This window comes from Peromyscus leucopus, chromosome 14, assembly GCF_004664715.2.
Source record: "Peromyscus leucopus breed LL Stock chromosome 14, UCI_PerLeu_2.1, whole genome shotgun sequence".
Classification (NCBI taxonomy): domain Eukaryota; kingdom Metazoa; phylum Chordata; class Mammalia; order Rodentia; family Cricetidae; genus Peromyscus; species Peromyscus leucopus.
Window position 1 is genome coordinate 90,323,508 of NC_051075.1, and position 21,341 is coordinate 90,344,848.

A 21,341-nucleotide genomic window follows, 5' to 3' on the forward strand; every position below is an offset into this window, starting at 1 on the left:
GCCTGTGTAAATGGATGGACCAAATCTAGGTATGTAGCGGGAGCAAAGACGGAAAGGGAGTAGCTGCTGGGAGAGGAGTAGCTGCTGGGAGGGGAGTAGCTGCTGGCATTCTGCTAAATTCTCCATCTTTCTGTGGTTTGCATGTTCCTCACCCTCATTCTCTTCTTTCTGATCTCATAATTGAGATCTAGCCATCCAGAGCCTCCACTGAGAAGTCGTTATGCTTTGGACCTAAGAAGAAGCAATTCAAAAATATATGAATTTCTCTTTACTAAGAGGCTAGAACATTTGATGCCGATCACTTGAGAAGATGTCAGTCTGAGTCTTGGAGAACAAATCTGGTCTTAGTATATTTCTACCATTTTACCTTTTATCTTTCATTTTCTCACAAAAATCTTTGCCAAGAATCTAAGAATCGTTTTGCATTTTATCTTTCTGATCACTTTATGATCTTCTCATTCAAAAAAAAAAAAAGGTGGGGTTGAAGAGGGGTCAGCCATTAAGAGCACCTGTCCTCTTTGCGAAGGACCTGAGTTTGTTTCCAAGCACCCATATCAGATGATGCTCAACTGCCTAGAACTCCAGCTCCAGGAGATCTCACACTTTGTTCTGGCCTCTGTGGGTGCTGGACTCATGTGTACAAACTCCTACATTATATACACATAAACAAAAATATATCTTTCATGAAAATTCGTATGCTGCATCCTTAAAACAAAGACAGGTACACCCTGTAACACCCAGAGCTTATGTAACTAAGAACAACTTTTCCTAAAGAGACATATAAATTTTGATGGTGTTCTTATTTTGCTCCTGTTATGGCATGAAACAGAAATGAAGTGAGTCCAGAGACAGAATCTGATACACTTGCCAGTAAGTACTTCAGTAGTCCATTGGCATCAGAACATACCAGTGACTATCTCATTAGTTTTAAATGTTATCTCTTGCATAATTGACAGGTAAAATTATAACCACCATGTGCAAGCTTAAATATACATGCATTAGTAATGAGCAAATCCGTGTGCTGAATACAAGCTCTACCTTACATACCTATCATTTTGCTGTGAGAACACTGACATACTTTCTCTTCACACCCTTTACGAGTACAATACAGGGGCTGGAGAGATGGCCCAGTGGTGTTAAGAACACTGACTGTCTTGGAAAGGACCCAGATTTAGTTCCCATCACCCACCATCTGTGACTTTTGTCTTGCCAAAAGCAAAACATGAAATATTGGACCTCATCTCTGGAATCTGCCTTCCCCACCTTTTTCTCACCTTTCCTTTAATTGGCTTCACACTCCTTTGCCTGTCCCCTGCTGCACAGCTACACTGCAGTTTAGGAGTTGTGTCCTCTTCAATGTGTATGGACAGAGTAGGTATGGTAAATGAGAAAACACTCTCCTGCCTTGGGAGACGGCTACCATGGAGTAGAGTCTTTTGGACAGCCCTGCTGGGATGTAGGCAAGCCCAGCTCTCTGCTGCAGAGACATACAGTGAGTGGTTCCTGGACAAGTCATCCCACTTCTTGTTGGCCAGCTGATACTGAAGAGCTAGGATACCAGTCTGTCATTGAGTGTTTTTCAGTCCAGCCAGCTGCCCTGAAGTTAGGGAAAGTTGCCTCTTGGTGCTAGAAATCATTGCTTGGTGCTCCTACTTCCCAGAGCTGGTAGGATTTGACTTCCTTTCTGGTCTCATCGGAGCTTTCTGGAAGATTTAGAGGGTGACTCCTGTGCATCTAGCCACTGTCCATCATACCCCAGAAATCGCCTCATTTCAGTATTAATCAGAGAATAAGATATTTCTGTCAGTTCTTTGAGATGAATGCTTGCCTAATGTTCTGGATGATTTAAAACACTGCTCTCAGCAGAGCGATGATGGAGTGTGGTCAGCATTACAGCATGACAACATTACCACCATGTACCACAGCTAAACACTCCTCAAGTAATGATCGACTGTTTTATCAAGGTAACTGAACGTTCACCTTGTCCCCTTTAACTCTTTGTAAATGCCTTTGAATCTTGTTGCTTTGTTTTCATTAAGGAAAAAAAAAAAACACATTGGTACATCCTTGGGTGTGGGAAATCACTGTGCTAAATATGACCTCAGTAAGGACAGCAGAACTACAGACACACAGGTGCAGCCACAGCGTACAACCCCAAAAAGAGAGGAAAGTGACCCCAATGAGGTGAAGTCAATGTGTTGAGAAATGTCTTCCATTGGTGTACTTTGACTAGATGCCATAATGAAACCTAAATAATTAAGTCTATCTGCATGCTACATTCACTACAGCATAATTCACAAAAAAAGGAAAAGGGGGAAAAAACCCTCAGGTGACTTCTTCCTTGTTGGACTCCTTTTCTCATCCCCTCTCTCAAACACATCCTCCTAAATTCTCACACTTAAAGTAAATGCAGATCTGATGGTGTTCCTTCCACTTCATGGAGAGGGAGTATGGTTTCTGGGAGATGACTTTGTAGCTTACATTTACTCTGAGAGAATTTGAGTTTTATTTGCTAAAGTCCTCTGACCTATGAAGATGTAGCTCGCCTAACATATGGCACAGAACTCCACATAAACCCCCAGGCACACCTCTGGCCATATTAGTCTGGAATTCTCCCCTAATGGTCAATGGAGTTGACTGCACACAATTGTGTCTTCTTCATTGTGTCTTGGTTTGTACTATTTCATTTCCCTGAGCAAATTCCTTCTCAGTGAAATCAGGTCCTTTGCATGGCTTGAGGATCTCTTAGTCATCAGTAACTCATAGCCCAGTCTCAGTTGGAAGTCTTTCCTGAGTCTCTCCAGGCTGGGGTGATCATGTCTCACTCAGTGTCTCAACAGCACTCTGTCTGGTCCATAGTTTTCTCACAGCTGCTTCACATCGGTTATGCACCCGAGTCCATGCTGGTGTGCAAGCAGACTCACTGCTGTCAACCAGACCACACTCAAGACACATTTGCATCAACCATGGGGACACCAGGCTTTTCATTCTTCCCTGGACGCCACCTGGCCTCTCAGCCTAAGCCCCTGTGTCTGTCCTCTTCCCTGCTTGTGGACTGGCCTTTTGGGGTTGTGTCCTGTACCTTAATCCTGTCTACTCTAACCTGTGACCCACCCAAGCTCACTGCAGGAGGGAGACAGCTAAAAGAAGTAAGTCCTGAGCAATCTGGCTGTGTGGGTTTGTTTTAATTTTGACTACATTTTATTCATTTATTGCAAGAGTACCTACCATGCCGTGTGTGTGGAGGCCAGTGGGTAACTTGTGGAAGCTGGTTCTCTCCTTCTCCATGTGGGTCCTGGGGATTGTACTCAGGTCCTCAGGCTTGCTGGCAAGTGCCTAACCCAATGGGCTGTGTTGCTGCCTGGCTATATTATTTTGAAACAAAGAACTGCATTGCTCTTGTGGCAATTGACTATGATGTCATGTCTTTACTTCTTCCTAGATATGTCTATTTTTCTTTTATTGTCTCCCAAATTGTCATATTTAGGCATTTAATATTCCATAAATCTTGGCCTATGACTAGAGTCTAACAAATCTAATTTTATGAAATTTGGGGGTCAGGGAGAACCATGATGGCCTCACTTTGAGGTTTTAAAATTTCTTCCTGGAATAATTTTTATATCATTTGTGGTATTCTGTGTGGATTAAGTGCATTAATGATTAACTCCAAGTCACCAATAATGCATTGGCTTCGCATTAAGGAAAGAAATAGAAACACTTCCTCTTGGAGTCATTTAGCCCAGAGTGGGTACAGATTTGAATTATCTCCTTCAGGCTCCCTGTATATTCTGTACTCTGTTGCATGAGTCTGAGTTTGTGCCTGCCTGCCTGAAGGCTGTCTCGTGAATCTGCCCTTGTGCCTTTATCTGTGACTGTCCCTGTGTGTTCATGTGTGTCTGTCTGCAAACGTGTCATGTGACTGCCTGTCTGTCTGTGTCTGTGTGTCTGTGTGTTTGTGTGTTTCTGTCCCTAACAAAGGCCCTCTTCTCTCTCTCTTTTTTATTGAACATCATAGAAAGCAAGCATCACATGGTGAGGGATGGGATAGTTTATAGAAATCTTTAATTCTTTTACAAGGGGTGAAGTCACTGACTCCAGCTGCCACCCAAATGACCCAGATGACAAACAGTATTACAAATGTCCTTGTCTATCAACCCATATTGAAATGTTGTGTTTAACATTATAGAAGATGCTCATTGTAGAAGATTGCTTTCAACCTCGGGATTTGCTGCTTTTAGCAAATGGCACAAGCGCACTGTTCTGGGTCAGGGGCACAGAAGAGCACATAATTTAAGATTCCAGCTGTGCGTCAGCTTGCATTGTAAAATCTGATTACATGGGAAATCCAGGCAAGTAAGGTTGAGGGTTGCATTGTTCTCTTAAAAGCAGGTTAAACAAGCAGGCTGAGTACACAGTGGTATAGCCGTCTTTAGTCTTCTGTGACTTCAAGATGTTATTAATTCTGTCTGTGAGGTCCAGTCAAAGCTCCAGTCTTGTAAGAGATATTTTCATAATATTGCATTGCTGCACTATTCATTTTAAATTTTTGAATTGCATTTTATTTATTTGTTTTGTGGGGGGGGTATAAGTGTGTACAAATGTGTGTGGGGATCATGTGTGTGCCACAGGGCATGTATGTGGAGGTCAGAGGACAACTTAAAGCAATCAGTTTTCTCCTTCCACCACATGAGGTCCAGTGTGGAGCTCAGCTTGTGAAGTGTGGCAGCTAGTGCCCTTGTCCACTGAGCCATATCACTGGCTCCCATTTGTGGTGTTCTTGGTGTGTATTAAATTTTAAAAGCTCAGAAATAATAATTTTAAAACATAAGTACATTTATATTCCCAGGGTTAAATGACAGGTATCATATAACTCTTAGGACATAAATTGTCACTTCTGATTCTCAAGGACCACAACTTCAACCTACTTTCATTAGCTAGTGTCATGGAAGAGGAGGTAGGAATCCAGCTGTGAGCTAAACAAGGCCACAATTTTCAGAACTGCTTCTGGATTGCTTTGCGGGATGCCACTCATGACATGCCTTCATGTGCATACAGCCCATCTTGGCATTCAGTAACACATAATGCAGAATTGCCTAAGAGGGAGATAAATGACTAAAATAGCTGAGCAAATGGGGTCAAATTACATAAGAAGACTCTTCTCCGCTGTGTGTGTTTTATCTTTTAGGTTTATCATAAGCTACACTTTCAGCTTGCCAGTCTTTTGATGGAGTTCACACGAGACAGGTTTCCTTGAGAGAGGGAACAGGATAAAGCACTTACTTGATGCTTTGGGGGTTGTAAACGATTCGAGTATTCCAGGTTTCCATTGAGAGCCTCTGTGTACAGGACTGGCATAATTCAGTTGTTTGTCTAATTGAATCCTGTCTGTAAACAAAGTGCTTAGAGAACAGAATGGCTGATAGAGGCCCTTGAAGCCTGGACAACTTCAGAAGTGCCACTCAAGTCAGGTGAAGCTGACGAGGGGAACCAGTGTGAGCGAAAGTGGGGCCTCTTGCTGCAAACAGAAGGCAACCTGAGGAGCAAGCAGAAGCAAATGAGCATTTGGGTGGAAGGTGGCATGTTAGGCTCTTAAACAACTGAAAGCCGGGGTGGGGTGTGAGAGTCACCCTGTGTTCTCACTTGTTCCAGCACGCTGAGCTTTGCTGGCAACTGGCCTTGGCTTTTAGCACCTAGCACCTAGCACCCATGCAGTTTAAAGAAACTGTCTTTAACCCCACGAGAAGTCACATTCTAATTAAGCTACGTCACAGGTGTGAATACAAGATTCCTAAGAGGCTGAACATGTCTGCTCTTCCAGTCAGAGACTGCAGGAGCTTTTGCTCCTTTTCATAGATGTAGATGAGGAATGGCTTAACGCTGGCATGAGAAGATGGGCTTGTACGTGGATTTGTTTCCATTTTAAAAGCACTGTATGTCTTGTTTTTCCAGGCACTTTTCGTGTCTGTCTTCTAAGTACATGTGCCCGGGTGTCCCTGCAGTCATGAGTGCCCTGTTGGCGAACATCAACGCCTTCTATGCCCACACAACTGTCTCCACTAATGTGCAAGTTTCTGCCTCTGATCGCTTTGCTGCTACAAACTTTGGGGTAAGTCTAATTACTTTTGGAACTCTAAATTTTCAACTAGTTTATGGTTGTTGGATTTTCAAGGGACTTTAGACCTCGTATATTCTCTTCATTCCCACCCTACTCCCATTAAATTATACCTAGTATATAATGTGTCCCCATAGCCTAACATGAAAAAGAGAAGTCTGATCCAGTACCCTAGGGAAAAGGGATGTGAATATTTATTTAACCAAAGAAGAAAAAGTTCCCGAATCTGACTACAGAGGAACAAGAGGTAACTTAGTCTTAAGTCCTGCAACTCAAGGTTTGTCTGAAATAATTTTAGTGAAGAGCTTTGACAGACAGCAGGACTCATTGACTGATTTTCTGTGTCTGGATTGATGTTTTGTACTAGCAGAAGACACATTTTGTAAGAGTGGTCTGGAATTTTATAGGCCATGCTATATGTTTACAGATTTGTGGTTCACTCTGTTTAGATAGAGCCCCATGGTAGTCTGTGTGTGGCTGTCTTCACTGATACTCCCTGGAAGGAAAGAGTGTTGGATCTATGAAGATCTGCACCTTCCCACAGGCACCTGCCGACAGCACCCAGAGGCATCAGGAAGGGGAGGGTGCTGGAAAGTAAAAAACACAGAGGTTCTCAGAGGCCTATTTGATATTTATTGAGATATAACTGATACTGATCAAAGTGGAAATGAGGTTTAAATTAACAGCCATCTCAGTAAAGTTGGAAGAGGTGGGATTAGTGAAGACAGAAATAGAAGGGGAGATTCCAGAGTTTTCCAAGCATAAAATCAGCAGAATGGTGATTTTATGCCTGAGGATGGAGCCATTGAGGGACTGGGGAGGAAACAGGGCAGATTCCTGGAGTCTAGCCAGAGAACCTGGGAGGAAGCAGTGATGGTCAATGATGCTGTCGGGCATGTATAACAATGTCCTTTCCTTCTTCACAGAAAGACTAAAATTTACTGAAAAAAAAAATGCTTCCTAAAACACCATAGTTAGTACTTCCCTGCTTTTCCAGTCTCCCCCATATTTCCAGTCAGGTTCACTGAGGATACTTTCATTGGCCCAACTGTTGTAGAAATCAAATGTGGGGTTTGTGTCATATAATAAAAACAACTGAAGAACTACACATAGAAAGACACAGGCTATTGGGTGGACTGGGTTCTGTCCTTTGCCTCCAAGAGGGGGAACATGCATATATTGTGTGGGGCATTCTTCAAGGAAGAGACCAAGTATATTTAAAAGATAGCAAAAGAAACCTGGGTACCAGAGGATAGCAGGATAAACCTGTGGACAGCAGGTTTGATGATGGCTGCCATCAAGTTCCTTTGCATTCCTAACCTCAGTTCCTCAACCTCAGAGAGTAAAATGAGTCTTAATATGACATTCTTCTCAAATTTGAGGTAAGGATCAAATGAGATTTAAGAATCCATAATCTAATACACAAAATAGGAGGATTATATGAGGTACGAAAGGTTTGTCCCTCCTTACCTACAATATAAGCAATACCCTGTCAACCATTATTGTTAGATAGATCAACTTTTTCAGGAACTGGGACTAAAGAATATTCTGGAGCTAGTTCAACAAAATACTGTGATGGCCAAATTCCAGACCAGAGGAGACTTTTGCAATAAAGGCGTCACCTTGGAAACAGAACCTGTTGTCTTGGGGCTTTGTCTATAATGTAAACCATGCTGTGTTATGAAATGGCTCTGCTTCTATTCTGCCTGTGTGCACTGTGGAGAACAAGCCGGGTCTGCAGAACACTGAGCCTTTCTGCCTCTGAGAAGATGCGGTTACGTGATTAACATCTGCCATAAAAGCCACCTGGAGGAAAATTGGACGCTATGCTCCCTTACTTCACACTGACCCAGAGAGAAGAAAACATGTTGGTTTGGGCACATTTCACATCTCAGTAACAATGTGCTTATAGCAAACTTCATTTTGTAAATCAAATAACATCTGTAGAATAGAAACAAAAGACAGTGAAACATTTGATCAAACCATAACTGGATTAATTGGAGGTCAGACTTGTGGTTGTGTATTTTTCTCTCACTGTGGAGTATAATCTTGTTTCCTAAACCAAATATATCAACTCTACTATCTCCTGCCTCCACTTTGGAGCCCGGAGTTCTAATTCACCTGACGACTAAAGGAGATACTCCAGGTACAGTGGCGGTTACACAGTCACTTCTTTAACCTTCTTTAAGGTATAACCTAGATTTTTCAAAGCTCTCAGAGTGCATTTGAAAAGCTTTCTTCAAGTTGGGCATGGTGGTACACACCTTTAGTCCCAGCACTCAGAAGGCAGAGACAGGCAGATCTCTTGAGTTCAAGGCCAGTCTGATCTATATAGAGACTTCCAGGACAGCCAGGGCTACATGGAGAAACTCTGTCTTGAAAAAAAATAATGAAAAAAGGAAAAGAAAAAGGAGAAAGTCTTTTTCCTAGTCTTACACTCCCCAGGCAAGTGTATAGCACTTAGCCCCACCCCCAGCCCACTCCTGTTCATCTCGTTGCCTACTTGTTCTTCCAGCTTATTTGGCAATCCTGTCAGCTACTGTGGCAGCTGATCCAAGGGAAGAAAGATCCACTTTGACTTTGACTCTCTGAGGTTTAGACTCCAATGGGATCATCACAGAAGTGTGGAAAGTAAACACAAATAACTCTCAAATGTACTAAGTCTCACAGAAGTTTATGGAATATTTACAAACTCTTGGAGACTGATGGTCATCAGAAGTTCCTAGAAGCTTGACAAAGGAATGATAGATAGTAAGTTCAAAGTCCAAGAGGTACCAGGAAAACAACCACGGACTTAGTGAGATATTTCAGTAAATACGAGGAAAATTTAGTAACTATGAAGGAAAACTGAAGATACAAAATAAATTGAAAAGTGTACATAAGAGTCTGGAGAAGAGGCAGGCACTCTTTGTGAGTTTGAGGCAAGCCTGGTCTATAGAGCTAGTTCCAGGACAGCCAGAGCTACACAGAGAAACCCTATCTTGGGTGGGAAAAGTCTGGAGAGATGGTCCAGCAGTTAAAAGAATGTACTTCTCTAGCAAAAGACCTGTTAGGTTCCGTTTAGCCATGTTAGACGTTGGGTGAATCATATCGCCTATAACTCCAGCTCCAGGTGGATCCAGCTCCAAGTGGATCCAATGTCTCTGACCTTCTCAGGCACTTGCATTCACAGGCACATACACAAATACACAAATCTAAAACACAAAGGAATGTTTTTTTAAGGTATGCATAAGGCAGTCTATCTACTCAATAGAGCAGATAGAATAAAGGGCAAGGGGTTTAAAGACTGATATTGGATTACTGGGGGACTTTCATAGACACTAAGATATTTGGACTGTATTTTTAATATGCAGGGTATGTTATAGGATTATAACATATAATATGGGGTATGACACAGGATTTCTGATGGAGAAGGACCTATGTACAGTGAATGCTGCAGAAGGAAGAGATTGACTGGATACACCTGACATAGGTTTAGTTGCAATGTAAACACCAATTTAGAAACTTTAAGCAGAAAAGCACTTAACAAAAAAAGTGTTTGCAGTACCATCTGAAGGACTTCAGGAGCCTCCTCCATGATAATTCCAAATGCCTTGATTTCCAAGATAAGCTTTCATAACATCAGAAATGTAAGAAACAAGGCAGTGTCCATCCTGTTGGGTCTTTCCCAAATCCCCACCCTGGTGACAAGAGACTGGAAAACAAGTGACTGTAACTTCATCGGTTGCAGGAATAAACCAAGAAGGGGGGGGGCACATTGCATGTCTGCTTCCAAATACAGGAGCCAGAGCACATACACCTGGTAGGCAGAAACTAAGATCATTATGGGAACTTGATGGAAGGAGAGCTCAGAGGAGAAAAGCATTGGTGTTGAGTCTCTGAGCTGCAGGCAGCAGAGGATGGAAAGAGGAGAGAGAGAACCCCAGTACTGGTCCCCAGGCAGCAGCCTAGTGAAAGGCCAGTGTGCTGATGACCCTGATGTGGCAATGTGATACCAGGTCTAGTCAGTAGGGAAATGAAGTGTGAGGCAAAGGGGGAATAAATGGGAAAACTACTTAGAAAAAGATTGTTAGATTGTTGCCTTTTAAAAAGATTTTTAAAGTGTGTGTGTGTGTGTGTGTGTGTGTGTGTGTGTGTGTGTGTGTGTGTGGCCAGAGAGGGTGTCAGATCCCCTAGGGCTGGAATCACAGGTGGTGGTGAGCCACCGGACATGGGTGCTGGGAACCAAACACAGACCCTCCTCAAGAGGAGCCAGTGTTCTTGATCACCCCGTCACTGTTTCTTCACAATTTACCAAATCAGTGGTGTGGACAGACGCAATTAAGTTTTTGTTTGGGAAACTTACACTGCTTTACAGGGTACTCTTTAAGACGAATATAAGTTGTTCACTAGGCAATTCATTGAAAAATTAACATTTCTGACAGACACCATCCGCAGTACAAACTCCAGGAAAGGAAACTGAATGTTTCCATTCACTGCCTTTTACACCACAGAGAATTCTTCTATGGATCCCAACTATATGTTATTTGATCATTTCTTCGTGTGACAAAATTTCTGAAATATTTTTACAGGAAAGAAAGATTGTTCACTCTTTCATATCAAAGAGTAGATCATGATTTTAAATTCTAATCTAGAGTTTATCTTCACAATTCCTTCTTTTTTAATTTTTAATTTCTTTATTCATCTTTTAATTTACATCCCGGCCTTGTCTCCCCCGCTCCCACCCTCCAAAACCCTCCTCTTCCATCTCCATCTAGGAAAGGGCAGCTCTCCTATGACTATCAATAAAACATGACATATCAAGTTACAGTAAGACTAAGCACCTCCCCATGAATTACAGTATGAGGAGTAGGGTCCCAAAAGCCAGTAAAAGAGTCAGAGAAAGCCCCTGTTCCCACTATTAGGAGTCCCACAGGAGGACCAAGCTACACAACTCTAACACAGATGCAGAGTGCCTCAGTCAGTCCCAGGCAGACTCCCTGGTTGTCAGTTCAGTCTCTGTGAGCCCCAAAAAGCCCAAGTTAGGTGACTATGTGAGCCTTCCAGTGGTGTCCAAGACCTCTCTGGCTACTACACTCCTTTCTTCTCCTCCACAGGATTCCCAAACTCTGCATAATGTTTGGCTATGGGTTTCTGCATCTGCCTCCATCAGCTGCTAGATGATGCTTCTCTGATGACATTTGGGCCAGGGACCAATGTAGTCACACGAGATGGCCAGTTCAGGCTAATTATCTGCTATTGCTAGGAGTCTAAACTGGGGTCCTCCCTGTAGACTCCTGGGAGATTCCCCTGTACCAAGCTTCTACCCAATCCTGAAATGTCCCCCAGCAGTCGGTCTCAGCCCTCTCTCCCTCTGTGCCTCCCAACCTGATCACTCATGTTCCCGTCCTCACCTGCCCTCAGTCCACTCACAAAATCTCTTCTATTTCCTCTTCCTAGGGAGATCTGAGTATCTCCCCCATGAACCCTCCTTGTTACCCAGTTTCTCTGGGTCTGTGGATTGTAGCATAGTCATCCATTATTTTACAGCTAATATCCACTCATGAGTGAGTACACACCATGTTTGTCTTTCTCGGTCTGGGTTATGTCACTCAGCTTTATTTTTTCTAGTTCAATCGATTTGCCCTCAAATTTCTTGGTGTCCTGTTTTTAACAGTTGAATAATACTCTATTGTGTAAATGTACCATATTTTCTTTATCCATTCCTCTGTTGAGGGACATCTAGATTGTTTCCAGGTTCTGGCTATTACGAATAATGCCGCTATGAACATAGTTGAGCAAGTGTCCTTGTTGTATGATTGAGCATCCTTTGGGTATATGCCCAAGAGTGGTATACCTGGGCCTTGTGATAGGTTGATTCCCAGTTTTCTGAGAAACCACCATACTGACTTCCAAAGAGGCTGTACAAGTTTACACTCCCACCAGCAATGGAGGAGTGTTCCCCTTGCTCCATAGCCTCTCTAGCATAAACTGTCACTTGTATTTTTTATCCTATCAGTTCTGACAGACATAAGATGAAATCCCAAATCAATAAGAAATACAAAGACATCCCCACTATATTTTTGTGATTAACAATTATACAAAATTATTAATATCCCTTAAACATTCTATTTGAATGTTTCTCTTCTTCCTGAGTGGTTGGTTTTTGAGGATCTGTATGGAAAAATTGCCAGCCCATGTCAGCATATTCTTTATCTTATTTTATTTCTGACATTCCTTCATAAACCTAAGATTACATGAGTACATAGTCAGGATCTCTCTAAGAGGTGCTGAAGCAGGTGAAGGCCCTGAAACTTGAGCAGTTTCCATCTAAGTTCAACCACACTGTGACCAAGATAGTAAGATCGGAAGTGGATAAAGAAGTTGAGGATGTGTGGAGGCTGGTACCCACTCCTAACAGGAACTTTTCTTCTCACCATTCCCAGGATCCTAGGGGGTGGGAGGCTTTCTAAACATGCACTCATGAGGTAGCCACTCCCCCTCCCTGAGTCTTCCCTCTGCTTATGAGTCCAGTCCAATCCACCTATTAGTTTTTGCACAGTTCATGAGTTAAGAGTGATTTTTATGCATTTAAATGGTATTTAAAAAACAAAAGAAGATTATGATCTTGTGATACATGGGAATTACATAAAATTACAATTTTGCCATTCATCAACAAAATTTTATTGAAAAATACCCATGTCTAAATCACTGGTATATCATCTATCAAAGGCTATCATGCCACAGTGACAGATTGGAATAGTTAAAGAATCCCCAAAGTCAAGCAAATTTACTCTCCAGGTCTCTTCAGATAGCTTGCTGGCCACTGGCCTTAGTACTTTAACCATCTAAGTAAACTGGAAGTTTTGATAAATGATAATACCTAGTATTGTTATCATGATTTCCCTTCTAAACAAGTATGCTCTTACCTACTAAAGAGCTGAATAATGAGGCTGTTACCAATGTTGTGCCATGACCCTTGGGAGGAACATGTTTTAATCACCTTATTACTTATTACCTCTTACTTATTCCTCAGATCATGTCATGCAGACAGTAGACCCCCTCAGCTGTCTCAAAGGCCATCTCACTGTAGTTAAACAGAAAGACAGTAAACAAAATTACATCCCAAGCTGTCCCTGCTGTTTAAAGAATCTCTTTGAAAATTCAATCAACAGAACACTTTTAATTTTGTTTCATCAGATGTGATTTGGGAGTCTGTGACAACAAGCCCAGCAGATTTTTCTCTCCACTTTTCTTTCTTCCTTGCATGTAAAATTTCCAGCAGAGCCCTCTAAACCAGGGTGGGGAGAAAAAATCTGAGAGTTGTTTCAGTCAGAATTCTGATCATCCTCAAAAGATAGAATGTCAACAGACATAAGTCCAGCTAAAGAAGATTCTGCCATACATAACCTAAGCCTAGGGGCAAGGAACACTGAGGTAGTGTAGCTCAGGGTTGTAATGTTTTTAAAGTATAGATAGGGGATGAAGAGATGGCTCAGTCAGTAAAGTACTTTGACTTGAAAACACAAGGACCTAAGTTTGATCCTAGAACCTGTGTAAGATGTCAAGTGTGATGGCACATGCTTGTAATCCAGTGTGGTGGTTTGAATGGGAATGGCCCTCATGGCCTCATGCATTTGAATGCTTAGTCTACAGCTGGTGGAACTCTTTGAGAAGGATTAGAAGGTATGGTCTTTTGTAGGAGGTGTGCTACTAGAGACAGGCTTTGAAGTTTCAAAAACCCACACCATTCCCATTTAGCATGTGCTCTCTCTCTCTCTCTCTCTCTCTCTCTCTCTCTCTCTCTCTCTCTCTCTCTCTCCACCTCATGGTTATCTTAGATGATCCAATGAGATGCCTGTCTGCTGTCATGCTCCCCACCATGGTGGTCATGGACTCACCCTCTTAAACTGTAAGCCCCCAATTAACTCTTCTATAATTTGCCTTGGTCATGGTGTCTTATCACAGCCATGAAAAAGTAACTAAGACACCCAGTATTAAGGAAGAAGAAATAGGTGAATCTCTTGGGCTGTTGCAAGCCAGCCTAGTCCACTTGGGGAGTTCCAGGCTAGTGAGAGATGCCATCTCAAAAAAGGAAAATGGCATGTGATGAGGAATGATGAATGACACCCAAGGTTGTCTCCTGGCCTCCACCCATGCCTGTATACACATGTACTCAAACACAGATATGTGCATGCACACATATGGATAGATAGGACAGACATGGGAATTCTAATAGCATATGGCTCTCTCATTTGCTTAGTCTCTCACCTTGTAGGTATAAACTGGGCTTTATCATCTAGACTTTCTCAACTAAAGAGAATCACTAAGAGTAAAGAAAAATAAGACTAAAAGCTGCACTCAATAAAAGAATTCTTTATCAAATATTAGTAACATGAACAGGTCCTGCCAAGCATTGTTTCTTGGGTCTTTTCAATCAGTAATTAATTAATAAAAGAAAACCAAATTCTTTCTCCTTAATAAACTCAGTGTGTCTCATTGCCCAAGACTATGCTCGCTGCACGGCTGTTCTCTAATGAAGTCTGGGTAGGTGAGCATTTCTTGCTGGGCATATTCACCACATGAAATTCTCTTATTGAAAAGCAGTGGAGAGAGAGATGCTGAGCAGCTACCAGCTCAGCCAGCCCTGCTGAGTGGAATGGGATCAGTGATTTGGGGCAAGGCTCAGTTCAACAGTCAGGTCAGCTGTCTTGAGGATTTGTGCCAATCACGGAGGTCAGGCCCAGCTTCCCGAGATGTGACATGAATCAGATTGATGTTTAGAGTCACCCGAGTGATTAACTTTACTGTGGCCCTGAACTCCCTGTTGTAGCAACTCTTTCATCTTTATTTTTCATATAAAAAATGGATGGAAATGGCGGGGACAGTAATAAAGTGCAACATGGCTTGCTGCCTCCCCAGGAACATGTGGTTGAGACAGGCAATAGAATAGCTAAGATGCTAAGCTCATCTGCATATCTCAGAAGCTTTGCTGGACAAGATGATCTTCGCCTGCTTCAGAAACTTCTGGGAGGCAAAATTTATTTATTTATTTATTTATTTATTTATTTATTTATTTATTTATTTATTTATTGGTTTTTCGAGACAGGGTTTCTCTGTGTAGCTTTGCACCTTTCCTGGGACTCACTTGGTAGCCCAGGCTGGTCTCGAACTCACAGAGATCCGCCTGGCTCTGCCTCCCGAGTGCTGGGATTAAAGCCGTGCACCACCACTGCCCGGCAAGGGAGGCAAAGTTTATATATGCTCTGCATCCATGTTTTCTCCACAGGAGTTAGGGACTGTGCTTAACCTTTGTTCACTAACATGTGATTCTGATAACAGCACTTCACTGAAAATTCTGAACCTTTAATCTAGTGGAAAGTGGTCAAAATTCTTCAACTTATGTTTCTATTCAGCTGTGACTCCATTAAGATCAGCAGCTTCAAAGAGTAAGCGTTATATACCCTATAGATCTATTTCCCAAATTAAGAAAAGATTCTCTTTTGCCAGTAACCTGCAAAAAGCAATTTGGTATTTATAGACTACTGATGTAGACAGAAAGCCTTGTTCCCAGTCATTCCTGCACCCACTCGTTGTTTTATACTTTTATGACAAAACTGAATGCCAGAACAGTGGAGAGTCTACTACCTGCAATGGTTTTGTTCCAATTACTAATTTAATACAAGGTAGAATCAGCTGGGAAAGGAATTTCAATGAGAGGTAGTCTAGATCAGGCTGACTGAAGGCATGTCTGTAGGGAGGGTTGTCTTGATTACATGAACTGATATGGGAAGACCCAGTCTAAGAGTAGGCAGCACCATTCCCTGGATCATGGACGTTGGAAAAAGAAAAGGAGAAAGGAAGCTGAGCATGTATGCTCTGTTCTTGACTGTGGATATGGCCAGCTGTTTAAACTTCATGTGACCTGGACTTTCTTGCAATGATAGACTGTAACCTGGAACTGTTGACTAAAATAAATGCTTTCTCCATAAGCTGTTTTTTATCGGGTATTTATTTTATCACAGTGACAGAAAACAAAATCAAGGCATCACCTAGAGAGAGAGAGAGAGAGAGAGAGAGAGAGAGAGAGAGAGACTTTGATGTTTTCTCCTTGTTTGTATCTGATTCCAACCTTGTATTTACTAACACAACTCCATGCTCTCCCCAGCCAAATACTTCCATGAAGAGCACAGTTCCATACTGACACAGCCCCATTGGCAGCAGTGGGAAGTAAGGGCTCAAATGTAATAGTATTTGCATGGATAAATCATAAAGTCCTTTAAAAGCAATCAGTCCCTTCAGATTACCCAGTCTATGCTTGCTCCCCAATAGAAAATGTATTTTAAAACAGATTTTTTGTTGTTTTTACACACATACACACACACAAGATGTTCTGTTCCCATGGTTAGAAATTAATAAATCTGTCAATAATTTGCTGGGGGCCCATGGTAATATGCAGAATTAATACAAGGGGTGAGCTGTGTTTTCTTCTGCTAACACACTGCAGTGCTGTGAGTCATTATAAAGAGAAATGATGGAAATTAATTTTTCTGCAGAATAACTCCAGTCACTCTGGTAGGACAACTGCACCATTTCTTGTCATTCACAGGGATAGGGTGACTTCCATGACGAGCAGGAATGGTGTCAGAGACCCAGAGAAGGAGTCTGGGCCACTGTTGTGTCCTGTGGTTTGTGCACTTCTGTGACTTTGGGCAGCTGCTGACATCAATGCCCCCTGTCTCTGTAGAATGGGAACAGTGTCTCTCATGGCTGAGGGGATTGCATCGAGGATGGTTGCTTATTTCCACCTCTCTGTCTTGTGTTTTCTTGGTACAGAGGGAAAAATTCATAAAACTACTGGACCAGCTGCATAACTCTTTAAGGATTGACCTGTCGAAGTACAGGGTAGGTACAGCATGATTTCCCTTAAGGTAGATCACTGTCTTTGCTCTAGGTGGTTTCTCACATAGTATATCATTACCCATCCTGTAATGGAAAAGTAAACATGCTGATTTGGAGTCTGACACATTGGAAGCAATCCTCAAGACAGCCTTTGTTGTTCTCATACTCTGTGTGCACATAAACCCTAACAATAACAATACTTTGTGTGTGTACAGCTCAATCTTGGAATTTTTAATAACCATCTGGTGAAGTGGCCCTGAGTGGATTTATCAAGTGAACTCAAGGTCCAGCCTTACTTTGAAAATTCATTTTGAAAATTTAGTTACAAAACATCTATCATCACAATTGTAGATGCCTTTTTTATACCTTATATTCATCAACAGTTTATTTGAATATTTTCTTATTTGCATATATGCATCTCCTGCATTCATTTTAATTAGTCCCTTAATACTTGATGAATAATTGATAGGTGATATATAGATGGATGAAGATAGATAGATAGATAAATAGATAGATAGATAGATAGATAGATAGATAGATAGATAGATAGATAATTACATTACCTATTTCTGGGAATTTCAATCTGAATTTTGTCAAGGTCCAGTTGTATATTGGAATTAACATCATTACAAGAAGACAATCATCAACATGCCAGCCTGCTATAGAAGCTATTTCAGAGTAAGAAGAGCCTTGAACACAACTTATTTGCCATCATTTAGGCACCAAGCCAGCTCAAGGTCATAAGAAATATCCAGAACTCAGTTTGGGATTTTCTGATGACTGTGGAAAACCTAAGTGAAAACAATCATCAGTTAATATGAGAAATTTCTCAAGGTTAAAACCCATTGTTCCTTCAGGTATTTTCATGATGGCACTTTGCTTTTCCTCCAGCATTCTAAATATCTGCATTTTTAAGTGACCTGTCTCCATGTACCTCACTAGGGAGAAAGTCATATCTGAAACTCATCATATTTCAGGTCTTGAAATACAATCTTACTTTCTACTTTCAGAAGTTTCCTTGTGACTGAAAATGAATCTTATCACCTGTTCCACATTCAAAGTAATTTTTGAAAATTACAGCCATCTTTGGAAAAAGATAAAAAGATTTAAATATATCCTAACCTCCCTTCTTTGAAAAATAATATATTTTATAAGCAGGAATTAACACTTCAACATTGCAAAAATGATTACATAGTATGTTTTTAAAACTTTTTATCGTATGAGTTTGATGCACTGACACAATGAATTTAATCATTTTCACCCCTCCATTACTTGCTTTCACCACCCTCTCTCCCCTGCTGGAACGCTTCTTCTCAACAAGCCCCCTCCTACAGTCACGTCTTCATTTCGTGCGTGGTCCACTGAGTTTAATTAGGGTTTCTTGTCTGAGTGTAGATGGGAGGTTATTTACTGGAGCACAGTATCTCATCAGTGGCTATACCACTGGAGAAAATGGCACCCTAAGGATGAATAAAAGTGTGTGGCTCTCTAAGATGGATAGCAGAATATTTCTAAATCTTCTGTCTTTCAGAAGGTTCTGTAATAAAAACATTTTTTCAAAAGAACGTTTAAGAATACTCTAGAATATTTCTAACTTCGGTACGACCTACCTCCTGCTTTTAATTCTTTTCACAGTAAGCCTGGTTTATTAATTTCCCCATTGGAGGTCCAATATCAGCAACTTTACCCACTCCTGTTTCCTATTTAACCAGGAAAACTTTCCCGCCGGCAACAGTGAGAGACTACAGGACCTGAAGTCCACTGTGGACCTGCTAACCAGCATCACCTTCTTCAGGATGAAGGTATCTCATCTCATTCCCACAATGTCTTGGTGACATCAGAACACATTTGTCCCTTGATAGAGCTTTGCTTATCCTGCCCCCGACCAGCACTGTCTAACTCCAAGCAGAAGTCCCGGGCTACGTGACTTTTCCAACACAGGGTCTATCAAAGAGGCGAGTGCCCTGGTCACTTCACACTGATTGATTGGGTCAGAATTAAATTCACATTAAATCTATCTTAACAGATGCTTTCTTAGTTACAAGACACGTTTTAAAAAAGTTGCAAAGAATGATAAGTGAAAGCAGAGTTACCTGTAAGTGTTAACAGGGATGGTTTGCTAACTTTTCACTACAGGAGAAGAGCTGACTCCTGTTCACCTGATGGAACCAGCACAGTGTCAGCCATGTCAATGCTTATATGAGAATTGGTCACCTGATTCTTTGGTGCAGTTGGCTATGGTCTATTAAACTCTCTAGGCATTTCTGTTTAGATATAGCCCTTCTTTAATACCATATGCTAGACAGTCATAATTTAGGGCAACAGTGCATTTATATTAAGCCTTTCAAACACAGATCGCTAGGATATAGACTAAATTTTTTTTCTTTGAGTATTGTGAGAGTTGATCAGCAAGTTCTGAGACAGCAAACAAAACAAAACACTAAAAAATTAGTATTTTAAAACAGAAAGCAAAAGCATGATATATTGGTGATCATTAGTTCCTTTAATGTCACTTAGCTTCATATCAGGACCCACTGGTGACTGGAGTAAACAGATATCAGGTAGGTTCTGATCTACTGGTACCAGTGTACAGAGAATGCTAGTGAGACCTAGTCAAGGTTTGGTGGGAAAGCTGACTCGGGTGAGCAAGTGATGGCCTCCACTGCAGGGGGGTGAGAAAGTGGGAGGAACAAGAGAACCACTCCAGTGAGAAGCATCTGCCCATGTGCCCGTGTCCTTCCCATCATGGCCACCAACTGATGACTCTACTGTTTACTTCACTAGTAAAGGGAACAAGGGAAAGAGACTACCCTCAAGTGACTATGACGTAGCTCCACCAGCTGCCCCATCTGTGTGTTATTTATACTCTTCTGTCGTTTGTATTATTGACTGTCACCTAGAGTCTGTTTTCTAGAATTCATGGCCTCCCCTCTTCCTTTGCAACTGATTCCTTTCCTCATAGGCACTAACACACTGGCTAGATCCTTCCTCACGCTGCTGAATCATCAGCTTCCTTCTTCCTACTGTTTACGCCCTATTATCAGTTATACTTTTAATTTCTTTAAAACATGGAGAGCCTGATGAGATGGCTCATCAGTAAAGAACACTTTTTGTTCTGAGCTCTTTTCCCAGCACCTACATAGTGGCTCACAGCCACCTATAATCCCAGTTCCAGAGGATCTGATGCCCTCTTCTGGCCTTTGTGAAAACTGCACACATGTAGTGCATAGACTATATTCATGCAAACAAATCATACACATTAATAAATCTTTAAAACACTGCTTGACCCCATTTACCCCAGTTCCAAAACTCTTCAAAATTTTCGTTCCTTATATTAATTTTTTTCCTTCGGGAGATTATAATTTAATTACAACATCTCTCCCTTCCCTTTTCTCCCTCCTAACCCTCCCATATACTTTCTCTTCCCTTACTCTATCAAATTCATGACATTTTTCTTTTTTGTTATTGATTGTGTGTGTGTGTGTGTATATGTATGTGTGTGTGTGTGTCCCTAAATATAACCTGTTCAGTCTGTATAACACTACCAGTATGTATGTTTTCAGGACTAATGGTTTGGCACTGGACAACCAATTGATGTGTTCCCTAGGAGCAGCCACGTCTCCTGTTCCCACCTTTCCTCACTTGCCTATAGTTCTTTATACTGGGTTGTGACCTTGTGGACTTTTCTCCCTCTAGTTTGGTGTGTTCGTTGATATCATCCCTATTCAGTTCATGTTTGGGCAGTCATGATGGTGAGACTTTATAGGAGTACCTTCTGATATTACTAAAAGATACAAACTCACAGAAAACTCCCTGGTCCTCTGTCTCTTACAATCATTCTACCCATTCTTCCAAAGTGTTTCCTAAGCCTTAGGTATGGGAGTGTTTTGTAAATGTATGGGAATGGGCTCTGCAATCTGCATTTTGATTGGTTGTCATTTTCTGCAATGGTCTCTTCTGTTGCAAAGAGAAATTTCCTTGATGAAGAGTGAAGACTACACTCTTCTGTGAGTGTAAGAACAAATGTTTATAGATTATTGTTAAGGATTATGCCAATTTAGTAAATTAGCGGTTGTAGATTCTCGTCAATAACCATGACTTCATTAGCACTGAATAATTAGCTAGGTTTCCCATACCAGGCATGCTCTCCCTCTTGTTGAGTGGGTTGTGAGTCCAATTAGAGAGCTCTTGATTAGTGCCAAGGTATTGTCTTCTGATTATCTTTTGTTCTCATTATAGAGAGTAAAAAAATCATCCTTTTCAATATGTAGTGCTAGTATCTGAGAAATGTGTAGTTGCATAGACACAATGGCAATATGTCACAGAGCAGCTCCATGAGCCCATGAAA

The 21,341-nt window shown here is 41.5% G+C and overlaps 1 protein-coding gene across 9 annotated transcripts in view; it reads left to right on the forward strand.

The window, feature by feature from the left end:
• Window positions 1–21,341, forward strand: part of Unc13c (unc-13 homolog C) — a 435,177-nt gene that overhangs the window by 237,342 nt on the left and 176,494 nt on the right. For all 9 annotated transcript variants that reach the window (XM_028865275.2, XM_028865283.2, XM_028865248.2 and 6 more), the window contains 3 exons: window positions 5,950–6,106; window positions 16,928–16,996; window positions 18,706–18,795. In XM_028865275.2, the coding sequence (XP_028721108.1) occupies window positions 5,950–6,106; window positions 16,928–16,996; window positions 18,706–18,795 (316 nt within the window). The remainder of the gene's footprint in view (window positions 1–5,949; window positions 6,107–16,927; window positions 16,997–18,705; window positions 18,796–21,341) is intronic.